The 26,513-nt window shown below is 40.6% G+C and overlaps 1 protein-coding gene across 1 annotated transcript in view; it reads left to right on the top strand.

Annotated features, from left to right (window-relative positions):
* Positions 1-23,700, top strand: part of CCDC141 (coiled-coil domain containing 141) — a 165,627-nt gene extending 141,927 nt beyond the window's left edge. The window contains exons 24-28 of the mRNA XM_078393864.1: positions 4,630-4,802; positions 18,329-18,483; positions 18,583-18,712; positions 18,800-18,962; positions 21,033-23,700. Of these exons, the coding sequence (XP_078249990.1) occupies positions 4,630-4,802; positions 18,329-18,483; positions 18,583-18,712; positions 18,800-18,962; positions 21,033-21,075 (664 nt within the window). The 3' untranslated portion in view covers positions 21,076-23,700. The remainder of the gene's footprint in view (positions 1-4,629; positions 4,803-18,328; positions 18,484-18,582; positions 18,713-18,799; positions 18,963-21,032) is intronic.
* Positions 23,701-26,513: the final 2,813 nt, after the last annotated feature.

Genomic DNA, 26,513 nt, shown 5'->3' on the forward strand with positions numbered 1-26,513 from the left:
ACTTGTCCAGTATGCAGGATTATATTTCTGACACTTGTCCTCAAGGACGTTTACAACAACTAGGCAGCACTGCTTATGGACGGTGGAGGATTTGGAGGCAGTGTTTCTGAGTTTCATTTCTCAAGATGGACTTTTGCCTCTCCATCTGCAACTAATGAGTGACTGGAGCTAGGATGCAGTGATGAGGGCTGAAGGATCAGCACAGTCATCCTTTCACACCAGATTCCTAAGAAAGGATTATTCACTCTTTTTAGGACAGTGCTTTAAGAATGGGAGAGATTTAAACTTGGTGTCCATTTGGACTTCCTCCATAATTAGTCCCAAACATGGAGTCCTTACAAACTAGGTCAGTTCCTTCCCTGCAAGCGGGATCTGAAGGCCTTAAGAATGGGCCTCAACAGATGGGAAACCTTGACATCTGAGTGTTCAGCCTGGAGGCAGGCGTTGCATCATGGCCTCTCCCAATTTGAAGAGACCCTTGTCCAGCAGGCCGAGGCAAACAGGCAGTCCCGAAACCAGCAAAATCAGGGAGCTGGACAGGGGACAGATTGTATTTGTCTTCAGTGTGGAAGGGATTGTCACTCTCAAATTGGCCTTCTCAGCCACGCTAGAGGCTGTTCCAAGACCTCTAATCAGAGCACATTACCATAGTCTCTCGAGACTGAAGGACGCCTACTAAGTACAGTTCCCTCCGTTGAAAAGCAATATAAAATAAACCCAGGTCAGGGATAGTCACCACTCCTCTTGTTGTATTGTACCTCTTTTGTGGGATTGTGCTGGATCTCTTTTGTTAACCATCTCAGGCACCCTCTGCAATAAATTTGATAAGTAGGTGCCAACAGTTAATAAGCTGGCATTTAGCTGGTGAACAAGTGGCACAAGAATTTCAGCAGAGCACATGCCTTTAACTGCAGCTACCTTTCCCTATAGGAAGAGTTTCAGGGTAGCCTCACTCCTTACTTGATCTCCATAGTTAATTTTCTGCAGGAAGCCAAAAAGAGCAGCCGGAACCAAAACATGCAAGCCACATGATTCAACACGCAACAGCAGCAATTGTCTGCACTAATTTCTTAACTTGTGGCAATATGCCAATGACCATTAAGCAAGGGTGAGAAGGGGCTATGTAACAAGCTTAGCACAGAGCAATAATGTTTACTATTAGTCTCTGAGGGTAAAACAATACATTTAGCACACACTTAAAAGGTCAAGTGTTGAAAACTATCTTTTCCTAATGGCATGTGACTTTTCTCAGTTCCGTATCTTCCTTTTGATTCTTATGTTTTATGATTGGCCATTGGAAGGTAAACACCAGCTTAATTAATCTAATAGTTGAGGCATGTATCTGTGAGGAAATCTCATTGCCTGAGGGAAAATGAACTAAATTACACTTCGCCTTGACAGTTTGACATTGAAACCACCATTAACTCATGCTAGGGATGCAAAGAACACTTGCTAAATTCCTCATTCTCATCAATTTAAGCTATCTTAACATGGCAAGACAAGGGACGTGGTGGCGCTGTGGGCTAAACCGCAGAAGCCTGTGCTGCAGGGTCAGAAGATCCGGCAGTCGTAAGATCAAATCCACGCAACGGAATGAGCACCCGTCGCTTGTCCCAGCTCCCGCCAACCTAGCGGTTCGAAAGCATGCAAATGCGAGTAGATAAATAGGGACCACCTCGGTGGGAAGGTAAACAGTGTTCCGTGTCTAAATCACACTTGCCATGTGACCACGGAAAGATTGTCTTCGGACAAAACGCTGGCTCTATGGCTTGAAGAGCGGGATGAGCGCCGCCCCCTAGAGTCGGACACGACTGGACAAAAAATTGTCAAGGGGAACCTTTACCTTTTTAACATGGCAAGACACCCGGATCAGGAATGTCCAAGCCCCAGAAGATTTCAGCATTGAACGCTTCAGTGTGATAGTGAGACGAGGAACATATTTTTCTCACCCTCAAGCCTTTTGGAATTTACACAAAACTTATGGCCTTCCCTTTAGCAGAAAGCACGCATACACACAGGAGGCACAGAAAAACTAGCTCATGGTTTTAAAAGATCCCATCTGATGTTCCAGATTTCCTAAAGTCTAGGTAATAATGTAGCAGTTTTGACCATTGTTCATGTTCTGCAATTTGCATCCAACCATCTCATTTATAGCACTAGAAAATATCTTGCTCTAATGCAGGGCAAGGAGAAAAATGTAGTCCCTCATCCTTTGTGTATTAGGACGAGACAGCCAAGGAGTTACAGCCTCATGCTACGTGGCCAACCTGGTATAAACCAGTAATAGTTTCAAAACTATTACACGGTTTTCTAGCTTTTGCCATTATGAAGCTTGCTATTCAAAAGGAAGAGTATTTAAAAAAAAAAAAAAAAAAACAATCCACTGGGCATTTCCAGACAGCCCTTTGATCCCTGGGCCTTCTCTTCAAACGCTTTTAACATAGAGGTTGCTTTATGGTTCCTGTCATTAATCTTTTCGACCCCCAAAATAACCCTGACAACTATGTCATTAGGATATCTACTCCCCAGAGGAGGCTCTGGGACCGAGTCTCATTCTAGCCAAGCAGCCCCCAAGAGGGTATTAAGGTTTTCACACGTGCCCTGAGAATTTTGATGTGTTAAAAAAATAGCCTCCACTCCTTCCCAGCAACATTAAGAGCTTCTGAAGACTCCTGCAGTTTTAAAACCTAAAGAAAACCCAGCACATATCAAGAATTAACTAATCAGTCTTCTGGATTTAATCCACGGTCTTGCTCAATGCCATCTAGTGTATCCATGCCTAAAGTATGACTCAAACTCTAATAATTCTACATTTCCCTTGATAACAAGGTTGAGTGACAGAATTCCTTTGGCTACATCCAGCCAATGAAGTTTTTGCTCAGTGCAATCAGTGGGTTGATGTAAGATCCTTGCTCCAGAATTCTAATGCTGATGGAAGTCTATTCGGGAGAAAACAGCAGAAGCCATAGAAAAATCCGTGAGATGAAATTAGAGAAGGAAGATGGGAGCGAATGAGAAAGACAAAATATACATTTTACTCCTTAAACCGAATTTTCATGATTCAAGGCGTATAAAATAACTTTCTTTCCTTTAGGTCAGACTAAGTTCCAATTTTGTTATACCCCAATATATCTATGTTGGGGTGAGTCCATGCTGAGTTAGCCAAAGAAACAAACAAAAATCTCAAGAGATTCAAGATTCAGCTCATCTCATGGCTTGTTTTCTTTCAGTTGTCTTATAGTTACCTCTCTTTTACAGCAGTTACATTCTCTTTCATCTGTTTTAGCTTATATTTTTATAATACATGGTGGTACACATTGCGAGAAAGCAAATTGGAGGAAAACCATTTTTATTTGTGTATATAACATCTTTGTACCCAAAAACTAACCTATATAAAATATAACATGGTAAATAATATTTAACTGACAGGGAATTCAAATGATTAAAAATTATCACAGTGTTATGCCTGGGTCACTAACTTATTCTTCATGTTTTTTGTTTCTTGCTTTTAAAAATATCCCATCATCTTCTCTTTGGGCTACTGCTGCTGCCAGCTTTAGACAAATTTTACTACTTTGTTTTCTTTAACCCATAATCATGTTAGTGCAGGTTGTTAAACTTACAAACAAAATAAATTGTCACAATTGAATGATGTTTCTGAAGTCACAGAATTACAAAAGCAGCTTAAAGAAAAAACTCAATAGAAATGCAATCTGGAACGTGGCAGTGCTGTACTATTAATGACAAAAAAGAGCCCTTTTTACAGAAAAAAAAATACGGGAAAAATCACAGGAATCCTCTGTTTAAATGGGACTTGGCCGACCTAAACTAGTATGTAAATAAACAAGCAGGAGCTGAAAGTAATTAGCTTATCTGAAAGCTATATATTTGTTTAAGGGAGAGAGGTGGTTCCAAAGAATGGATGGTTCACAGAGGGGGTGGTATGGTGAGCAGTGTCCTCTCCCTCTAGCCTGAATAAACACTGCCACCAAATGATTATCACTAGTAGAAAGAAGCACCTGCCTAGAGCATGGAAACATAACACTTTTGTACAAAACAGACAAACATATTTTGGAACTTTACCAGTGGAGCATTTCTGCTAATGAAAATAACACATGCCACTATATCCTGACCTCTGATTTCTCTCTCTCTTAAATAAGAATAAATTAGGAATAACACCAATCAGTTCAGTAGATCATGTCTGGGCAAAGGCCACTCTTGTTTCAAAAAGCCTGCTGTTGGCTCAGAGGGTGGGATGTAACAATATTGCATCTGTACATAAAATGTAGGTTCTGGTGTAGACAAATATATGCTTTATGGAGTGAAGCAAAATTTGCAAGCAGATCTGGCTTAACAACATACAGTACATTTCTGGCTTTTAGGGCTTTATTACTTCTCTTTCCTACTCATTAAATCTTTTTGTTCTTTTTAAATGTCAAGAACCTAAGCACTTCTTTTTAAGAACCACTTTTAAAATATCAGGGGACAGGGGAGCCGCTCCGAGGGGTTGCTGCAGCTAGTAATTTACTGCCATAGTCTGTTCAACGTTGTTTGACATTATGAATTATTTTGCCTCGACCCCAAAAAAATGTATGTTGACCTGACTTGAAAACTGACTCTCTGCTTCAGGTACAAGAAGGGCCAGAAAGTGACTGGAGATGAGCGCTTAGAACTCTTACACAAGGACACAAAGCATACTTTGTTCATTCAGAAGGTGTGTGACACAGATGCTGGCCTCTATGTGGTTCGGGCTAAAAATTCTACCGGCACAGTCTCCTCAAGTGCCGTCCTCCGTGTGAAAGGTAACGGGGCACTTATCAAGAGAATAGACTGGATAATTGTGTGTGCCCTTTACTTGGTTGTATCACTTGCACACTGCCTGTTCACTTAGTACAAGCACGGGGACTTCGCCGGAGTGTCACTTTCACAACAAGAGACGACAATAAAAAAGCCCACCTTTTGCTGCACCTCACAATCACTTTTGGCACTTTTGCTTACGAATCACTCTGAACAGAATGCTTTTTAATGTTTAATACCGCAACCATACTAGGTGCTGTTGTTTCCTGAAGCTATAATATTAATTTATAAAGCAACCCGGGATTTTTTTTTCCGTTATGAAAGTGCTTTGGAACTAAACACAAGAATAAAATATATATTTTTTCATGGGTGGTTTGTTCACAGATCACAAGTTGCTCACTTCAATGTCTATATGGTTTAGAAACAAGCAGTTGCTTTAATGCCATTTAATGAAAAGGCATAAATGTTTTGCATACTTAACGTTTATACAGCACATGAAAATTGTTGAAAGGGCTTTTCTTACATTATCTCGGTAAACCTTGCAACACAGTAAGGTAGCGCCACGTTACTATTCCCTTAGTCCAAATGGCACAGCTGAGATTCAGGAAAATAGCAGCTTGCTCAAGACCACCTTGTGACGTTTTGACTCATAGTGTATACTTGTAGGACATTACAGTTTTTACCACTTTGCCGATGGTTTATAAGCTTGTCATGGTGAAGGATGTAACAATGGTTTATGGAGGTGTTTTCATAACATTTTAAAATGGTTAGCCAGGTTACTCTGCAGGAAAAACAGAGTATTCTGGTACCCTAAAGACAAACAAAAGCTTGTTTAGCATCCTGTTCACATTACCCTACTTGTTCAGATGCCACATCTGAAGAGGGGTGGGTTCATGTGCGCAAAAACTCATGCAAAATAAAGCCTTTAACATTTTTTTATTCACTTTTAAAATTTTCAAACATTTGGAGTGAAGTTTGAGATGATCCATATCTGTGCAGAATGGATAACATGCAAATCAAAGACATGACAAAATATAAAACAAATAGGCTTTTATTGGTATGACCTTAGATTGTTAATGATAATAAGCTACAGAGTTCAGCTGAGTAACTATCAAAGAAGAGATCTTTCTTGGAAAGAGTACTACTTTTTATTTTTAAGTCCAGGAGCCAGAGTCACACTGTATTAGAACGTTTTGCCTTATAGAATATAATATATTTTATTCACAAAATATTATATTGCCAGTTTTTGCAAAGTTAAGAAAAGAGACTGCACTAATTAAAGAGAGAGATCACACAAATTCTCACTGTACTGAAACAAGTTAATCCTTATTAATCCATTTCCAATGAACATCTGGCATATATTGTATCCATGTTGTTAAAAAATTATTGATAAATATATGTGTATAATTTTTCTTGGAAAATAACTCTTCTTTCTTGTAATGAGTGCTCTGTGGGAAATTTATAAGAGGAAAAAAATTCAATCTCATGAAGGAAATTCATGTGAAAATAAATCCGAAAGTTCACAGCATGCTGTGAAAAGAATATATATTTTAAATGGTGGGGGTGGTGTGATGACAGAGTGGAGAGCATTTTTTGCCAGCTGATTGCAGATTTATTATAGGCGTGTAAAACTGAAAGAAGAGCCGTCTTCCAGGGAGCGCTATCCTTGCAGGGGAGAGAGGCCAGTTGATCCAAGACAACAGGCAGTCCTTATTCTGTAGACAGAATATGGTTTACACGTTCTCCCTATATCTAGTCTATACATGAAAACAACTCTGCTCTATAAAAGGGCATTTCAAAAGGGAAATGCTCCTTTTGAAAAAAGATCCACAAAAATCTGATACTGCACGGGCTGCAGTGAAAGGTAAAACAAAAGTCATGAGGGGAGTGGTAAAAGCTTCATGAGTGGCCACATATAATAAAGCTGCCTCTATGAGCGGTTTGACACATGGATGCCCATCAGTTGATGTGAACCCCATCACCCCATCGCTACCTGTATGTGTGAAATTAACCACTATTATTCTTTTTATACCGTCTCACTACTCTTTAGACACAGTATTTTTCTTTAGAGATGTGTCTCCAAGTTAATAGTCATAAAGTGTTAATTATCAAGTAGTAAGTACACACATACGGATGAGGCCTAAGTAAAAAGAAAATACGGTTCTCATTAACTCCACTACTTCCAATCAGTGTGAGCAGTAAAAGAAAAGAAGAAGGATGTTCTGCCATGAAAGAAGAGCTGGAGGTTACTCACGGTAAAGCTCATGGTAAGGTGACCAAAATCGAAGAGTCAGATAAAGAGAGTTGTACCGCCGTCCGACTTTGGAAAGTTACTTTTTAGGAGAAAAAAATGAAGCATGTAACTTATTGCAAAGCTGTTACTACCGGAATAGGTTATTAATATTAGAGAAAACTTATTTGTAACTCATTCCATTAATCATTCTGTTCCTGTTTGTGTTTTCCATTTCTGCTTTTTAAAAAATCCATCTAAAAAGGTATGGGAATATAGCCCAGGATGAAGGGGGTGGGGGAATGCCTTTGTAAACTACTGTACCCTGAAACAGGAAACAGGAGGATATTAAACTGTAGCGGTGACTCAATAACAGTATTACCAGCTTTTAAAAAAGATTGTTACCTTCGTTACCTACAAAAATAACGCTACAGATTATTCTTACCATGTTATTTCTGTAGCTTAGACAGATCCTTTCTTGTATTACAACCACCAGCATTCCCCAATGGCCAAGGGTTACTTCCAAGCTATGGCCACAGGCATTCTGAAATGATTGGGACAAGTTAATTAGATTAATTAATTACCGTAATATTGTGATAAAACCTAAATACAGCTGTCTCTTCCGGACTGCTGCTGTCGATTGCGATACAGTACTTGCTTTCAGTGGATTTTAATTTGTAGCCGCTGTAGTTTTCTGTGTTTGGTAAAACATAGGAAGCACCTTATTTGTACCTTCCTGCCGAAGCTCTCTTACCTGACGTATGTATGAAATTGATACCTGTTGATATTCCTCCCAAGAGATGATGGTTCTTACTGTTGTTCAACAGGATTAGATCTATCTGGTAACCATCCAATAAGATCAAGTTGCTCAAAGGATCCATCAGAACATCATGGGTATACTGCTGGATAGCTCAGTGGCTTAGGTGTCTGGGAGTTCAATTCTCCTGCTGTGCTTCCTTGACAGGGGCTGGACTTGGTGGTCCATAGCGTCCCTTCCAGCTCTACAGGTCTAAGGTAATGACGCTGAGGATAACAATTTACTTCAGTGATTTGATGAGGAGGAGCAACTGCTGCCACAGTAAGAACACTGATGGCTACCAAGGAGACAGACATCAGATGCTACCATGCCTGTAAAAACAACAGTCCCCTTAGGTTTCTACTACCTGGCACACATTTGCTGTCCCTACACAATTCATCACATGAGATTTACCTCATAATTTTCAATAGGCTTTTTGCTTCAAGGCAGAAATTACTTGCTTTTCTTCTCCAGACATGTGGCCGGTGAAAAAACTTATTTTCATCTTTTTTTTATTAACGGGAATAAATAGAAACTGAAGCTGGTTTGGGTTGGGGGGGGAGAGACTTTTGCTCCTCCCTTCCCTTGCGTGACAGTCAGCTCTACAAAATGTGGGCTTTGCCCTCTTACCCCGGAATAACCACGTGAGACCAAGTGTATGGGTTAAACACGGGCCACACTTTATTAAAGTCCATTCTGTTCTCATGAACATTGCCAATCCTTTGGCAAAGGGGTGTGTGTCTTGCTGTAGTGCGGATTCGGATTTCCCTCTTGGGCTCTCGAGTGACCATCGAACAGCCAATAGGCTGGGCTCCGGCCTCAGTTATTCCCTTCTTTATTACCATGGGATAACTACTGGCCCCCAAAGGGCGACCAGCTAAGCTCACACTAAAATATAGGGCAGGCGGGTGGGCTGCCAGATAAACATGGAAGGAGGAAGACAATAGGGTGCGTGCCCTTAAATGCCCTCTGTTTTCCGCACGCGAACAGCCTTGTAATGTTGCATGGCATCTGACGAAGCTGGCAAAGACATGCCTCAATGGGGATTCCTTTGCCCCCCTCTTCAGCGTTATCATTGTCCATCTCTCATGGCTTCTGTTGTAAACATGCATGTGGTCATTTAGATCTAGTATTAGATGAATTGGTTTGGCTTCAGGCTCATTGAATACTGTACTGGAGAAAGTTCCACCCTATTTTCCCAGAGAGGAGGAATTGGGGACCTTTTTACTTAGGAATGTATTTATTTATTTGTCTTATTTATAGGCTTCCTTTCTCCTGATAAGGGGACTCAAGGCAGCTCACAATATTAAAAGAATAGAATTAACAGCACAATAAATTATACATTTAAAAACAATTTAAAAACTATAAAACTGATTTAAATACACAAAATAATTGAAAACCTATAACACATTAAAAACTTAAGTGAAAACTGGGATTCAGGGACTCAGTTATGATTATTAAAAGGTGGGTCTGCAGCTGTTGGTGGAGGGATAAAATGGAAGGGGTCAACCTGACCTCCCGAGGGAGAGGTCCCAAATTATCTATCTATCTATCTATCTATCTATCTATCTATCTATCTATCTATCTATCTATCTATCTATCTATCTATCTATCTATCTATCTATCTATCTATCTATCTATCTATCTATCTATCTATCTATCTATCTATCTATCTATAATTTACTGTAACTGATGTAAAATATTACAGTTGTGCACTGCATCTAGATACAGAATTGTTTATGAAATTTGAAGAACAGGCAAATCTCAAGATCAAGCTTTGCACTCAATCTTAGAATTGTCATTTCTTGTCAAATCATTTTTCCAGGGCTTACGCTATGAATGATGGAGCCCAAGCTGACCTGTTCTTCTTTCCTAGAAGTATAATACTTAAATTTTAGCTGGCAGGATTCATGTGGAGCTGCAGGAAAGAGTATAATGATTTCTGCTTCCCCTCTGTATGTCCATGTCATTATGAAAGCTGCACTTCTTCAACGTTTGCCAGTTACAGTACTTATTTATTTATTTATTTAAAATAGTTCCCCTCATCTTTCTCCTTAGACGGACCCAAGGCAGCTTACATCATTAAAAAGATAAAATTTAAATTCTAAAAACAGTAAGTATACAAATATTTTAGAATCAAATATTAAATTATATTAAAAACAGCTATTAAAATCAGTACTGAAAAGACATTTAAAAGCAACAGAGCATAACAATCTGTTCAAAACTAGTTAAAATCCCATAACCTTGATGCAAACTACCACACACAGTCTGAGGAAACCCATGCGATAATTCTCCATGGTGGGGAAATTAAATTTCTGTTTGTCGGTCAGCCACTTAAGACCCAGAGTTCTGCCAGAAAACAAGGACCTTAAAGCCTAAATGTGAAACCATTTCAGCCAACCTGGACACTCTGTGGAAGATTTGAAAGTTACTCTTTTAGAACAGGATCCTTACAAATCAAGAGTACAGAGGGAAACAGCTAAGACAAAATTTATAAATGTGATGGACACCCATAGAAATGGATTGAATATCAGCCTAGTTTTCTTAAGTCATTACCAAATGTAATAATTCTGCTGTTATCCAGTGCCACTATTTTCTTCACAACTAGTATCTCTCAGCACAAGGCTCAATTTTAAAAATAGTCAATATTCCCTGCATTAATACACATGATGCCTCTGCTATCTTCTTTCAGGCTTATATTTACTTTTAAATACTCTTCCCCCCCCCTTTAACTGAATCTGAAGTCTTAAAAAAACCCACCCATCCCTTCTCTCTCTTGTCTCCCTACCACCGGTCATCTTTGCTCAGACTTGGTGTTTGTTTTTCTGTCTCCTGGAGGAATTTTTACAACCAAAATCCTAAAACAAACATATGCCTAATTACTGCATATAGCCAATGAACATTTAGAATATTCTGTTTGTGAAACTTATATTTCATTGAAAATTTGCTTTCATACATCTGACGAAGTGGACATGTTGTGAAAGAGAAATAAGGAAGAGAGAAAGATGAGAGTGAGCCGTCCCCTCAAATAGAAGTCTCTTTAGTGGAAGAAGGAAGAGGGGGGAAAGGAGGAGGAGTTAACTCTACCAATGTGGGAGGAGGATATAAAAGATCAGAGAAGAGAGGGGGTGCAGTACGCGGGGGTGCTGATATGTATTGAACCTTTCACAGAAAAAAATTGACCTAGGAAGCTATAAATTGCAGGGTGTACTGGCCAAATTGTCTGTATTCAATGGTGCAAATATCAGCTACCTATGATTTTAACTTATCCTTCATGTTCAGGTCCAAAGTGAACATGGCAGCACCTCCAGAAAAGTTCAGTGTGGAAGAGCATAGGACCATAATCAAGTTCCTGTTTCTCCAAGGGAAAGTTGCAAAGCAGATCCATGATGAAATGTCACAAACTATGGGTGACAGTGGCCCTTCATATGCAACAGTTAAGCGTTGGGTTGTCAATTTTAAAACTGGCCATTTCGGTGTTGAAAGTGAGAAACCCAGTGGAAGGCCTGTTTCTGTCTCTGTGCCTGCAAACGTGAAAGCCATCTATGACATGACCATGGAGGACCACCGAATATCAGCCAAAAGTATTGCTATATGTCTGAGAATATCACATGAGAGAGTTGGTGCCATTATCCACAATGGAAATGAGAAAGCTGGCAGCAAAGTGGATCCCCAAACTTTTGACAACTGAACAAAAGAGGAAATGTGTGGAGTCATCGTTGGCTGTTTTGGAACATGTTGCAAGAAATGAGTCAGATTTCCTGGGCAAAATGGTAACAAGACATGGATCTACTATTATGATCCTGAGACAAAGGGGCAGTCTAAGGAATGGAGGCACAGTGGTTCCCCCAGGCCAAAGAAGTTCCGAGTGCAAAGGTCGGTGCAGAAGCAAATGGCAACAGTTTTTTGGGATAAGAAGGGAGTTCTGTTGGTGGACTACCTCCAACAGGGTTCAACCATCAATGCAAAATATTACTGTGCTTTATTGACGAAGCTGAGGCAAAACATCAAGGAAAAATGTCGAGGAAAGCTCTCCAAAGGTGTTATCCTGTTGCATGATAAACCCTCGTCACACATTGCAGGTGAAACAATGGCAAAACTGGCGTCCTTAGGCTTTCAAGTGATGCCCCATCCACCTTATTTTCACGACCTGGTTCCTTCTAACTATTATCTGTTCCCCAAATTCAAAAAACACCTAAAGGGACAATGATTTCGGAGTGTTCTGGAGGCAACTAATGCTGCAAATGAGTGGTTATACCAGCAGTCGGAAGAATTTTATTTGCAGGGACTTAAGAAGCTGCAGGACAGATGTCACAAGTGCATTGACTTCCTGGGGGAAAATGTAGAATAGTGTGGCAGTTACAGCTTCCTATCTCATTTTTTTCTGGGAAAGGCTCAATACTTATCAGTACCCCCTTGTATATCCTGGGGAGAGAGAAGGAAAGAGGAAAAAAGGAGAGAGAGAGAAAAAGGTGAACAGAGATATGAAAGAATATGTGGGTTATTAGAAGATTTCCCTAATGTGAAGGTAGGAGGATTACTACCTGTCCCCGACTTCTCAAAGGGAAAGGCAATATCGACAGAGGCACTAGAATTGTCAGTTGTGGTCTTTCTGCAGGGACCAGGTCACTTGAGGAAGGTAATCTGATCAGGCCAATCTTTCAGCCAACCACCACCGGAGGGAGATAGGGCCAGACACCCTTGTTATGAGACAATTTGCAGGGTTTGGGGTGCTCCAATGAGGAAACCCACCGGCCGGGAATGTTCTGGACCAGCCCCTCAATGAACCTTGCCAGTTTACAGAAGGAGTCCTCGTCTTCATACTTTGGACAGTTGCCAGATCTCACTTATTATGAACCTATAGAAGTTCTTGTGGAACCACCAAATGTTAATCCAAATGAATCTGTTAATATTTTAAAAGAGGCTCAGTCGTCATTTCCCGCCAAAAGAGTAGAGCTGCTTCAAATTTCTAATGAACCCAATCACACATGTCCACAAAAACTTGCATTAAAATATAATAGTTAGTCTTTAAGGTGCCACAATGTTTTCATCTTTTTTTTTGTTTCATTTTATTTCTTTGGATTTTGCCTGATATGTGGAGGGGGAAAAAAAATCTCAGGCTGAACTTCTAAGAAAGCCTTCCCCAAGACAGGGCCCTGCCGCGGTACCCCACTAAGACTGCAATAATTTCATAGCTTACACGGGGGCCAAATTGGGCAAGGAGGCTTGACGTTCTCGTTTCTTGAGGTAGCTTGTCTGCAAGAGGACTGGAACTGGAAATGTTCCAATGGGAAACTTTTACCCATTTTATTTTGCTTTTGAGTGGCTATCATTTTAAGAATCAAGCCAAACTATGCCTCTTATCGGAGGAATGTTTTGAGTTTTCCTGTGAAATTATCTGGGAAGCATTTCCTTTGTGAGGCATCTTTAAAATGTCACCATAGGTTGGAAATGAACAGGGGCAGGGGTGTGTTTGTTCCTTACACACGACAGAAGAATCTGCCAGGACATCCTGGTTTAAAGGGATATAAATTCCCAGGACTCTGGCCGTGAGATGAGAAGCTGAACTGCAGAAAAGGGAGTCTTGTTTCTGAGGCATCCCAAAGCTCAGGAAATGGTTCAAACTCAGTACATAAAAATCTACATTTTATGAGGCAGTGCCTTGGAAGATAATGTGGTGAAGTGATTGATTCTGACGGAAACCAAGAGCAGCTAAAAATGGACATATCCTCTCAATTAAAATGTCTTCTGCCGTGGCTGCCTCTAGTTAGTGAACCCGAAGATTATAACTAAGGTGGCCAGAAGAAAAAGGAGCCTTGCTCATGTAATACTTGTGTGCAAAATGGGGTTGTAGCAGGTGTGGTTGAGGTTAAACACCGTCAAGACCCTTTCCCTCCAAAAAGTCCTGTCATTAAGAGCCCTGCTTAGGTCTTGCAAACTCAAGGCTTGGCTTCCATCATTGACAAGGTGTAGCTTGCAAGAGATTTCTTCTTCTATGCAGTTATTGAAGGTTCAGAAACCTCAGTCCTTTGGCAGTTGCCTGCTCCGCATAATTATTGTATCAACGGGTTTCATCTTACGGCTTGCATTTGGTTTTATGCTAGCCAGATTGGAAGGCCTGCCGGCAGAACAATATGGCAAACACAGCTAAAATAAATAAGGCTGGTGCTTGACAAAGCTCTTGAAGAGAGTGCCAGAAATAAGGTTGCAACAGCTGAAAGGGGGTTTACAGCATTAGGAGATTCAAACCATGTAAATCCCCTTTCTGTCTGGCTCCACTAGCCATCAAACTGTTCTGTTCAAGTTCGATGCCCTGGCTATTTCGCTTATATAGTAGTGCCTTGACTTAGAAACTTAATTGGTTATGGAACTCCGGTTGCAACTCAAAATGGTCGTAAGTCAAAGAACAATTTCCCATAGGAATGCACTGAAATGCAATTAATCCATTCTGGCTGAAGAAAAAAACTCACAAAAAAACCCCAAAACCACTGCAAGACCCTTCGGAAATGTGATTAAAACGTTCCGGCCGAAGGGGGGGGGGAAGCAAACAAACTGTGCAACACCCTTTGGAAATGCAAAAAAAAGCAAAGCAGAAAGCAAACAAACCTTGCAAGACCCTTCGGAAATGCAAAAAAAAAAAAAAGGAGCAAAGCAGAAAGCAAACAAACTGTGCAAGACCCTTGGGAAATGCAAAAAAAAGCAAATAAACCCTGCAAGACTCATCGGAAATGGGGGGGAAGCAAAGCAGAAAGCAAACAAACTGTGCAAGACCCTTCGGAAGTGCAAAAAAAGCAAAGCAGAAAGCAAACAAACCCTGCAAAATCCTTTGGAAATGCAAAAAAATTTTAAAAAAGCAAAGCGAAAAGCAAACGAACCCAGCAAGATCCATTGGAAATGGGGAAAAAAAACCCAAAAAACAAAAAGTGCACGACCCATCAGAAATGGGGGGAAAACACTCAAAAAGCAAACAACCCCCCAAGACCCATTGGAAATGGAGGAAAAAAACACTAAAAAATGAACAAACCCTGCAAGACCCATCACAGCATAGAAACATAATCCCACCACCCAGCCCGAAGCCATGCTGCCAAAACCCACCCAGAACACTTTTTAAAAAGTAGAAAGCAACACCTTACCTTACCAATCAGTCCGAAGCCTCCTCCGATTGCACTCTCTCATACTGCTGGGGCGAAAGAGCTACAAAGAATCTGCCTCTTCAGCGCCAACAGTTAGCAATTTGAATTCCCCGCCTTTTTTCCCTGCCTTTTTCTGGTTGTAACTCGAAGCTCTGGTCACAAGTAGAAGCAAAATTTTGCGGCCAGAGCTGGTTGTAACTCGAAATGGTCATACGTCACCTCGTTCATAAGTCGAGGCGCCATTGTACTCTGGGTCCCTCTAGATTCCTTTCTTCCTCGCTCAGCCTCTCCTAGAATACCAGGCCGTGGCTGTCAAATATAAAAGCAGGAGTCCTCTCCAAGCACTCTGTGAAGAGAGAATACCAGAGCCTAGAACATTTAATTTTTAAACTATAACTCCCAGAATCCCCCAGCCAGCTAACTTTTTAGAACCTTGGATGATACACGAATGCATATTTTACATGCACTTTTAGAAATGTTTGATTCAGGGAAATCAGGAAGGTGAATATAACAAAATGCAGCTGCAACTCCTTTCAACTCCTGCACAGTCAAAGTCCAAGTGATATATGATTAAGCCAAAAGACACACACACAAAACACCACCCTAGCCAAGCTCAAATTATGAGCCATATCTATTTCATTCAAAATCACTTTATCACATTGGAATAGAGTTTCTTTTCTTCTCAAAATGAATCAAGTGTTTTATAAGGTGACATAAGGTGATAATCTAAAAATATAAAGGGTATAGGAATAAGTTTAGCGCCAGGTTATTTGAGTCAGAACAGAATGATTGTTGAAAATATACTGCACTCTTGAGATTTTATGCTTTCTTGAAGAAATGTGGTTTTAGCAATGGAGTGAAATATATTGTGTTTGCCTTCCGATTTGCAGTAAACTCATGTACAGTATTGCTTAAAAGAGATTTGAGAAGGAAGGTTTTTTTTAAATCCCAAGCTCATGCTTTTCTATAGGAATAGAAAATTGCATTAAGATGAGGCAGACCTTGACTTTGGAACATCTACCAGTGTCATTGGGTTCATTAAGAGATGGGAGCAATTCCTCCTCTTGGGCGGGAAATAACCATGGAGACTTGTTTGAATGATTAACAGAGACTCAACGATAATTTCAACGGGGTCAAAACAACTCAGGTTAGGTAACTGTTCATAGGGGGAAGGTAAGAATCCAAACGGTGACTTGGGAGAGTCTATTGAGGGGCTGGTCCAATTTGCTTGTTGTCCATGGGCTTCCTCAGTGGAGCGCTCCTCACCGCACATATCGTGCCGCAACAAGGATGCCGGGCCCAATGTCCCTCGCACGGTGGCTGATTGAACATCAAATCGGGTCTGATCACCCTCCTCCAGTGACCTTGCCCTCGTGGGAAGACCACTACGGTCCATTCTTAGGTCTTGGTTATTGTCACCTCCTTTTCTTTCTGATCCGGGTCGGGCAATAATCCCCCCACTTTTAAGTTAGGAAAGTCTTTTAATAACTCACACGCTTTTCCATATCTGGATTAATCCTCCTTTTTTATATCTCCCCATGGTACTCTGAAAACTCTCCTCCTGATCTTTTATATCCTCCTTCCACACTGGTAAGGTTAACTCCTCCTCTTCCTTTCCCTTTCTTTCCTCTACCAGACAGATTTCCACCTTGATTCTTTCTCCTTCAATTCCTTCCCATGATTTCCCTCTACAACCAATCCTTCTTTTTCTTTTCTCTCTCCCTCTTTCTGCAACACTTTTATTTGGGTGGACGGCTCACTCTCCTTTCTCTCTCTCTTTCCTATTTCTCCTTCACAATCATATACAGGTCTTTATATTTCAAAGAAATGTAACAAGTTTAACAGACTATGAATTTTCCAATTGCAGATCAAAGAGGAGGCTAGAGTGGAGGATACCTTTATCAGATCACTAAAACAATCACAAAAAAAGCTAGCTTTCCACCTGCAAGAGTCTTCATTTGGCTGGGCACCACAGAGCTTGGGGGTGGTAGGAAGAACCATAAAAGTCCCCAAAGTCTAGAATAGCAGCTGCATACTCAGATTAGAAGTGTAGGTTTCAGCTTCTACATCCGATGGTGTGGATTAGAGTATGTCTCCCATTCTTGTTAGGCAAAAATTGCCAGTCATTCTGATTCACAGACAGACATGGCCCTGTATCAAAACTACATGGTATTTTGGCTGGGAGTACAGTAGAGGCACACAGAAACATGGCAAACCACATATCAGAGAAGTTGGTATAAAATTTAGCTCCCACACTAGATAAATCATTTACAACCAAACTAAAAATGTTAGCTAATGGTTGAAAGAAGATGTCCTCAGTTCACCGTCTTGCCTGGGTGATGTTACCTGTCTTTGCTTGGCTGCAGATGGTGGTCTGGGTGGCTGTTCAAGTATCTTCCGTAGGGGATGTTGAGGACTGGCAGTCCTTTGTCTGATGTGATAGGGATTGTCTTGCCTCCCTCTTGTGTACAAGGACCACTGAGTCCTCCCTGTTTTATTTGATTGAAAGAGATTCATTTTTCCTTCCTATGATGTAGGATCAGCCCTACCATGTGACAGAATAAGGTAGTCACCTGACAGCAGCAGATTTTAAGAAACAGCACAAAGTGTTTGGAGAAGAGTATCAAGCACCACATAACATGCTTTGCTCCCCCTGAGGTAGCCTTCTGTGTCCAAATACTGTATGGTAGAGGTCATTCCCTTAAGAAAGATTCCCCTGCCACTCTAATTGGCTTTTGTACAGGAAATGGCGGAGGTGCCATCTTGTTCTTTCCCTCCGCAACAAAATGTTTCAGGGTGGCCCTAAGCACATTATGCTGTCTGACAAAGGTTATCGTTTGCGTAAAAAGGACCTTGCCGGGCAGCTCCTCCCTTCACACATGGTGGAGTGGCGGGTCTCAGTTTCTGCCACGCATAACAAGCCACAGCAAAGTCCTGCCCAGTTGCTTCTTGTGAGGCTTTTTGCCACCACCTGTTGCCACCTTCTCCTTTCTTCTGTTTCTGCTTGGGCCTTTGTTGCTGCTGCTCCCTATCGTGACTGCAATCTAAAATAACTGTGACAGAAAACATTTTGTGATCCCCTTGGTGGTCCCAACCCCTAGGTTGGGAACCCATGCATTAAAGGATCCCTGTACACACTTTAAGCCAGCTTTCTTCCTCTTTGTAAAGTTACCTATTTGTCTCTTTTGTCTGTTTGCATTTAATGGGCTCTTCTGCTTTTTTTTTTCCAGAGCAAAAATCCTACCATCTCTGTTATTTCTCCAAGCGGGAAGGCCCAAACATATAATTCAGTTTCAGCAGTGGTGTTACTATGAACTGCTCCTTCAAAGACAATATATTGCTTCTCTCTTCTTTTCCCCCTCCCCACCCTAGTACAAGGAAAACAACCACACTTCATTAGAAAATTTGGACATGCTGCTCTGCAAGAAGGGGATGATTTAAGCCTACACTGTACAATAAATGGAAGACCAAGGCCAAACGTCACTTGGACAAAAGATGGCATGACGGTGGCAGCAAAAGAAATTAGTGTACGTCTAAATGTTTTGTAAATGTTCCCTGGGGAAGAACATCATATGTCTTGCTTTACATTACTAATCTCCCTCTGTCTGTATTTCATTGCTTTACAGATGGAGAAGTTAGGGGATACCTATTACCTTTTTAAAAGAAATGCAGCCCTTGCTGACACTGGAAAATATATGTGCCTCGCCACTAATGAACTCGGGGAGGCAGACTGCTCAGCTTTCATAAGAGTAATAGGTAACTGGGTGCACATTATTAGACCACATTCATATAATAAATGAAGACCTTGCTCCCACTATGGCTGACGTCCCCATTTTGTTTCAGAGAAGAATAAAAATGTACATGTTCACCGTGCAACTGAGACTAAGTCAAAGCAAGAGAGGGACTCTTTGTCACAAAAAATGAAGGCTGCCACACCTGAAGCAACCCAAGGTCAGAATTCGCATGGCTTGAGAAGTCAAAGGCAACCTAAAAAGCCTTCTGTGAGGTAACTTAAATTTATGTTTTATACAACAGCCATGCCACGGTTGCTTTTAGAAAACTGTTATGCCACCCTCCCACTGTTAAGTTTCATTTTCCCTTTCATAACCAAAGCAAGTAGCAAACAGAAATTCAACCAGGAGCCAAAAGATCAGGTGCACTATAGAAGACTCTGGTTGCACCTGAAAGCAGAGGGGCTTTCTCAAGTATTTTGCAACATGGTGTGAAGGACCATAACTGGACATGGAAGTTGGCTCTCTTCATGCAGGTGTAGACTTCACCTATGAGCCTCTGCCCCTTCCTGCCTTAGGTATTATTTCTTAATGCTGTTTTTGCTAAGGTCAACTGAAGAATTAGGAGGCCTCAGAAAGGGTGGGTATTATTGCCGTTGGCAGAACAGCACAGGGCTGAGTGTTGAGTTGCTGCTGTTTGCTTAATAGGATTCTTGAAGAACAAAAACATGAATTTTTAAGCACTGTCAAGAAAAACCTCTGTTCCTCCAGCGGTGTTGGTAATTTTGGTTAAAGACTCCCTCCATCTTGCCCTGGGGAAGCCTTTGAGAGCCTCAGGACAGGTTGGAGAAGGGAGTCATACGGAGCCTTTGAAGCTGAAAGGGAAGGGGTGGGTGGGTAGGAGGCATTCAACGAATTTAAATTAAATATTCCTATCACTGAAAGATGATGTCATCTGGCTTGTGCACTGTAAAGTTACGCAAGATAATTTGGCCGAATAACTTAAGTTTAAACTTCGGGGTTTTTTAAAGGTTTCTGCTATAATAGGAAATATATGGTCGTATTTATCCTGAAAGGCAAAATATCTTTAATTAAAAACTGGCAAGAAAATGTATTTCAATGTTAAAAAAATCAGATTCATCACAGACAGCAAGTATACCTGGGAGCATCTTTCAGACTTGGTTTTCACAAAACACTTTTATAAAGTAATCTGGATCATGTTTATCTATGCTTTTTCTTTCTCAAATTTGCCTACAGCCAAGACCTGTGGATGTTTACTTGGAAAAAAATCTTACGATAGAGATTCATGTATTTCCTTATTATCATGTAAAAACATATTATGCATTTTATTAGGTTTGGAAAAAATACAAAATAGCAGAAGCTACAATTGCTATAAATTTGGAGAATGTATTTTTAATGAAATCCAGGCCTGTTGTTATAGTGTGTGGTTTATAGCTTACAACAAACTCCCAGCATTTGTTATTAAAGGGAGCCTTGTTAAAATCTAATAGGAAGATCCTATGAATTGGTTTTAGTTGTATTTGCATTAGAACAACTAAAATAATAGAATCTGAAAATAGGGGATCTCTGAGCAGAGCAGAAAAATATAACTGTGTCTTCTTAAAAGTCTGTGGTATGTTTTATTTTCTATTATTGACCTACGTCTCATCCCTTGTTTTCAAATTCTTCTGAGGAGGCAAAGATTGGTTTTTTATATAAATCGCAGTTATGAGCAGGGTGAACATCGGTGTAACTCAGCAGCGGTAATTCCATATGGGGCTCAAGATGTCGCTCTGCTCCAATGAAGGTTGATGAACAGTTCTCACATGGGTTTGCAGAGGTTCTACCCAACCATGTGAGGCTAAGGCCTACTTCTCAAAAAACAGTAGCGGATCGGGGGGGGGGGGGCTCTATGTTTTCACTGTACAAGTACTTCTTCAGGTTACAATTCAGTCTCACATGACAGAACGCTCTGGGAAACACACACACACTGTTGAACTTTAGCATGTCAAAGGAATGTCTGTATTAAAAATGCCAAGAAAAGCATCCAGACCTGAGTGCAGAATAAAACTTTAGTGGCTCTTGAAGGCCCACTTCAGAAAGAGAGAGGAATTCTTCTCCAGCTTACGTTAAAAAAACAACAACACCTGAACAGGACAAAAATCCACAGCTTCAGTGTTCTCTACTGCACAAGATTTCTCTAAATTTGTGGCTTGGTTGGGAAGTGTTTTCCAGGTTTCTTGAGTTTCCAGCACCATGGGAACCTTGAACAAATCTTCTGAGAGTTTTCTGGTCTGTAGGAGTTGCTAGAGTCTTTTTGATGAAGTATAGCTTTCTTCTTGCAGGGGAGGAACTGAGGAAGAGAAAGAAGAGCATTCTGTCAAGTGAAACTTTACGTGCAGTCTGGTAGTGTCCGACACAGGTTTACTACTTCATCTCCTGGTTGTGGCAACCGGTACCAGTGCCAAATTTTGGGGGGGGGGGGTTAAGTAATATCTTCCCATTAAAGTCCTTGCCTCCTCATTATAGCCACTGCTGATTTGCTTCCCTTTTTCCATTGGGCCACTTCCTAGAGAGAGAAAAGGCCAAAGCACACATTCATAAAACTGTCTCTTTCCTGCTCTTACAATGTTTCCTCCTCAGCAACATAATCTGTTTTGTGATTCTCAAATTAGTCAGGGAAAAGAAATTGTTGTCTACATTCCGAAGATAATCCCAATGACATATTGCATGTTCTTTTAATGTGTTTTCCCAATTATACCTTTTTAACTACTTTGGAGAGTACTCTTTCTAGAAACAGATTTCTTTCAGGGTGTCTTTTGTCACAGAAATGAAATTAGAGAACGTGAACAGGACAAGTTGGTTTTATTTAGTTGTACTTGCTTCTTCCATGTTTCATGCAGAGAGGGCAAGTGAGCAGCAAGCAGCAGCAAGGAAGAGAACCAGCAGGGCTAGAAGGTTGTAGAGACTGGGAATGGTCAGACTTGACACATGCTTAATAGGGCTGACCCCTGATGCTAGCTTTTGTGAGAACTAGGCTTTTCTCATAGCACTTGGGAGAGGATGCCTTGAATGCACCATGAACAGGAAGTGATAATCAGTGCTCGGTGTCTAAAAATATAGGTGTCAGGACTTAAACCTGCTGGTGAGCTATACCATCTGCTCTGGAAACCCTCCTCTTTAATCCAGGAATTTGGGGACTGGCTGAATCTGTCCAGCGGTGGCACTTTTAAATATGACTTCATGCATTCCAGAACTTCAGCTCTGCCTTTCAAAGCAGGTTCACTGGTTGGCTTCTGGCAAGTGTTGGAACCAAATTAAACCCTGATGATACTGGTAGTTGGTGATCTCCAGCTATCCTGTTCTATGAGAAAGCTAGGCTTCTTTCTTTTGATTACAGAAAACTATAACAGCGGCCTGTTAACCATGCCAAGGACATATCAAGATTGTTAGCAGAGGAGTTAGAAGATGCTGCCTGAGCATCAGACATGCTAGAAAAATACATTGCAAGATAATAGTTTTAAAGCTATGAGGATTTTAAGAGCTGACCTCTCAAATAGTTCTTTATTATCTTCCCAAAATTATTCAGAATGATCATGCTACATAGATGACATACACATCTTGAATGTATTGTTGTTTGATATTCATACAAATTTACCCTCAGTGACCTATAAGTCTTTAGAGTATAGTTAACTCACATGAATAATAGAATGAATATTCCAACATGCCGAAGCCCTCATTCTACCACAGTCCAGTTACGGATCACATTAGCATACCATTCTGTTCATCCTTTTTAAAAATAACTTATTGAAAGCAGCTTCAGATGTGGTTGAAATGCATTTCATTGGCTCTCACCATTGGCTGTGCTGACTATGGCTGATGGAAGTTGCTGTTCAGCACTATCTGGAGAGCCATAAATTGCTACCCCTAGGTTATGCTGCATTTTCTTGTTGGATGACCCTGGCTAAAAAGCAGCCCCAAGCCACTTAGACAGCTTCATAGGCGAAAAGAGATTTTAACCTCAGGGCTGGTCTAACTACATAGACAAGCAATCTAAATAGATTTTTGAGATGCAATTTCAAGGGACTTCATCTCCCTACGGTCCCCAACAGCAGGGCCAATAGCCAAGAATTCTGGGAAGTGAAGTCCAAACTATCCAAACTATCTGGAGGCCCTGAAGTCAGGAAAAACAGCTTTAGATGGTCGTGCTGAATCATACTGAGGCCATATATATGCATTTGCAACACCAAATGCTTTCCACTACTACACCACATTAGGTTCCCCATTGCTCCTTACACTGAACTTTCAATTTCAACACCACTCTGACTGAAATGCTCAGCATGTAAGCCCCTGTATACTGAAATTTCCCCTGTACTTCCTTCTTTAATATTACAGTCAACCCTCGACTTACAAACTTAATCCGTTCCGGAAGGAAGTTTGTAAGTCGAAAAGTTTGTAACTCGAATCAGCATTTCCCATAGGAATGCATTGAAAACCAATTAATCCGTTCCGGCTGTTTTTGGTTCTTAGGTCGAGGGCGGTTTGTAACTCGAATCATTAGTTCCCATAGGAAGTAATGCAAAGCTGGTTAATCCGTTCCTACCACTAGGGGCAGAGTTTTATTTCTTTTTTCCCCCTTTTAACCTAAGATGACTTAGGTTTTTAAAAAGGAAAGAAGAGAGGGAAGGAAGGAGGGAACAGAACACCTTGAAAAGCACCCTTTCAGCCAAGACAAGCACCTTTTGGGAAAAACCAAGCACCTTTCATACAACAGAGCACCTTGAAAAGCACCTTTTCAATCAAGACAAACCAGGACAAGCACCTTTTGGGGGAAAAGGGGGCAGCAAAGTTAAAACCTGTTAGCAATAATAGCAAAAACATAAAATAGTCATTTAAACATACACATACACGTATTTAGAAGAGAACAATTAAAATAATGTCTTTTTACAAGACCTTACAAGAGAAACTTAGCCAGAGTCTCTGACTGCTGTGTTTATACCAGCCAACAAATATTCCATGTACTGTATCGTGTGAATGTCCTTCCAGGACATTACCTCAAAATAGGACAGAGAAGTCTGTACTGTTCCTCTCTGTGGAGGCTACATTCAAACTGGCCAAAGACTCAACCACTTCAACTCAATAGGCACGGAATCAATGTTCACATGGAATGCTACAAGAGTGCCCGTCTAGTAGTGCAGAAAGTAGACAGTTAAACCTAGCACTGCATAAAACATGGCAATATTTAGGAACAGTGAGTTTATCCAGATACCTAGCATGTTTAGGAAACTCAAAATTTAAGTCAAAATATACTGGAGAACCAGATATAAGGACATTTGATGGAGAATACTAAAAATCTTAAATAAGTATTATAGGTCTGTTTTTGGAGAAATTCCATAGAAAGGTCTAGTGAATTTGGGAATTTACTACTAAGTTACACTTACTAGACTCTAGTAAGTGCAACTTAGTAGTAAATGCCTAAATTCCCGTTCAGCTCTGGAAACTTAGTGGGGGTATAGGACTGGTAAAATGAGTCAACTATCTCACTTACCTTGAAAGCATGATTAGGGTCACTGTAAGTCGGTTCTGACTTAAAGGCACATAATAACAATACATAGGAACGGTCAATCCAGCATTATTACGTTAGGGGTTTTCTCGTTCTCCCTCCGCATTTCTACACCATTCTGACAAGGCATGAAACTCACGTGAAGATACCAAACCATGAAGAGTGTTTCTTTGTATTTTACTGCAGAAGACTCATTGTGAGTGCCTGCAGAACCAGATGTTCCAACCTCACAATGAAGTGACTCTTCCCTTATCATACTGTGGTGTAAACACTGGCCATATTTTCAGTTGTGAGGATTGTGAATACTGAAAGTTATCACCAGAAAATCATATCAGCTATACTTTCCCAACCATGGCTGTTTTTTTTTTCAGGTGTTGAATGAACCTGATGGGATAATGGATTTGTTTATCTAATTTTGTCTTTGTAACCCCGGGAAGGGGAGATAGGCCTGTCTGTCAATAAAACAGTAGAATATAAGACATGGTGGCTCTTTTATCTTTTTCCTCCACAGTACAAAAGCATAAATACCAATCTGTTTGTGGGCCTGTTATATCTGAGCATGTAATGAGAAATAAACTTAAGGAATGTAACTCAATCACAAGTGAATAAATAAATATTTTGCTTGAAATGTTGCTGCAAAGTTGATGTTTCATCTCTTTATGCATTCTCGATGCAACAAAAAGGGAATGTGTATGAATAAACAACAGCTGGCAAATCAGAATTTATTTTTTTCCAAAAATCTTCTAGAAGCATAGTTTTAGAAACAGTAAATGCAAAAATTAAAGCTGAACTTCAAGACATACTGCATATTCACTCATGCTGTCAATAAAATCTATATTGCAGATGCTATTCAGTGTGCAAGATGGATGTTCAGTTTAAATCAATGTGAATGCAAAATACTAGACTATAGATTATTTTATTTGTCTCACACGTTGCCCACTCAATAGTTTTCTTTCCAAAATTTAACATCTTTTTCATTTCTCCTTTCTTTTAGTCATTAGAAATTCAAGGCTAGTTAGAACTGATCAATTAGAAGTTAAGTGTTCTAACAGAACACCAGAGCAATGGAAAAGTGAGTCATTTTTCTACCTTATGATAAGGCTTTTCAGTGGAACATTTAAAACTTTCACACTTTCAGACAGTCTAGGCTGGAGTTTTCCAAAGAAGTAGACATTTTAGTCTATCTTGTCAGGTTGGCAAAGCTGGTGGTGGGGGGGCTATAATACTGTGGCACTGTGAAAACTAAGAGATTTATTTCAGTCTGAGCTTTCAGAGATCAAAGCCAGCTTTTCAGACACCTGGTATTGTTTCTTAGACTCTACAAAAGATAACAAATGCAGGTTTTTCAGGATAGTATATCGAGTGATTTGAAGTTTGCCAATGAACCTACTGTCACATAGTCTACCATTTCTAAAATGGATAGTAATTTGAAGGTAAGGAAAAACATGTTTTTTGTGAAGAAAAGACTCCTGATCCCGAACGCACCCTCCCATTCTCGGGCCTAGAGTAGTAAAGACAATTTTTGCTCCAGTAGGCGATCTGAATGAGCACTCCTTGCTCCTCCTCTACTGATGTTTGTGAGAGCAGAGGCCCCTCGGGGGCTTTTTCTATATGGTTGTAATTGTAGGGCATGAGAAGGTTGGGCTGTATCCCCTTGCAGCTATTGACATATCCTTCCCATGCCACCCTCCTGGTCCATGTTCTTGAAGGCATGTTTGTTTTTTAAAATTTAAGCCCTTCTATATGCCCAGAAGCCAGCCTGTGACTGGATATGCTCCCATGCATGTCCTATAGACTCTTCTTAGCCAATGTGCCAGCTGAGATCACCTCTCTCTTCTCCCTTGTGGAATGACACTCCTTTAGAAGAGAATGCCCTCCAAAGGGCTGCGGATACAGGGCAGAAGCCAACCCTGAGCACTGCTCTCAGAATATGTTTTATTTCCTTGTGTCATGTTGTTGCCAGCTGTTATCAGGACTCCACGATGCGGGGCTGGTCAGCAACTAATATTAGTAGCTAAGCTGTCTTCTTTTAAATGTAGCACAGGTTGTAGGCCTAGCGACACTGGCTCCAGCCACTTACCATTGACATGATTCAAATGCTGTTTTAAATGATATTTTAATAAATTGCTCAGGACCTCTAGATGTCCATACTAGACTATAACAGTTCCTTCTTGATTGAGGGCTGTTCCTGTGGATGGCTGTATTTTTTCCCATTCCACCCATGTTAATAACCAGTCATTTGCCTCATAGGGCCCAGCCAAGT

The sequence above is a fragment of the Pogona vitticeps genome, chromosome 1 (assembly GCF_051106095.1).
Source record: "Pogona vitticeps strain Pit_001003342236 chromosome 1, PviZW2.1, whole genome shotgun sequence".
In the NCBI taxonomy this organism is placed as follows: Eukaryota; Metazoa; Chordata; class Lepidosauria; order Squamata; family Agamidae; genus Pogona; species Pogona vitticeps.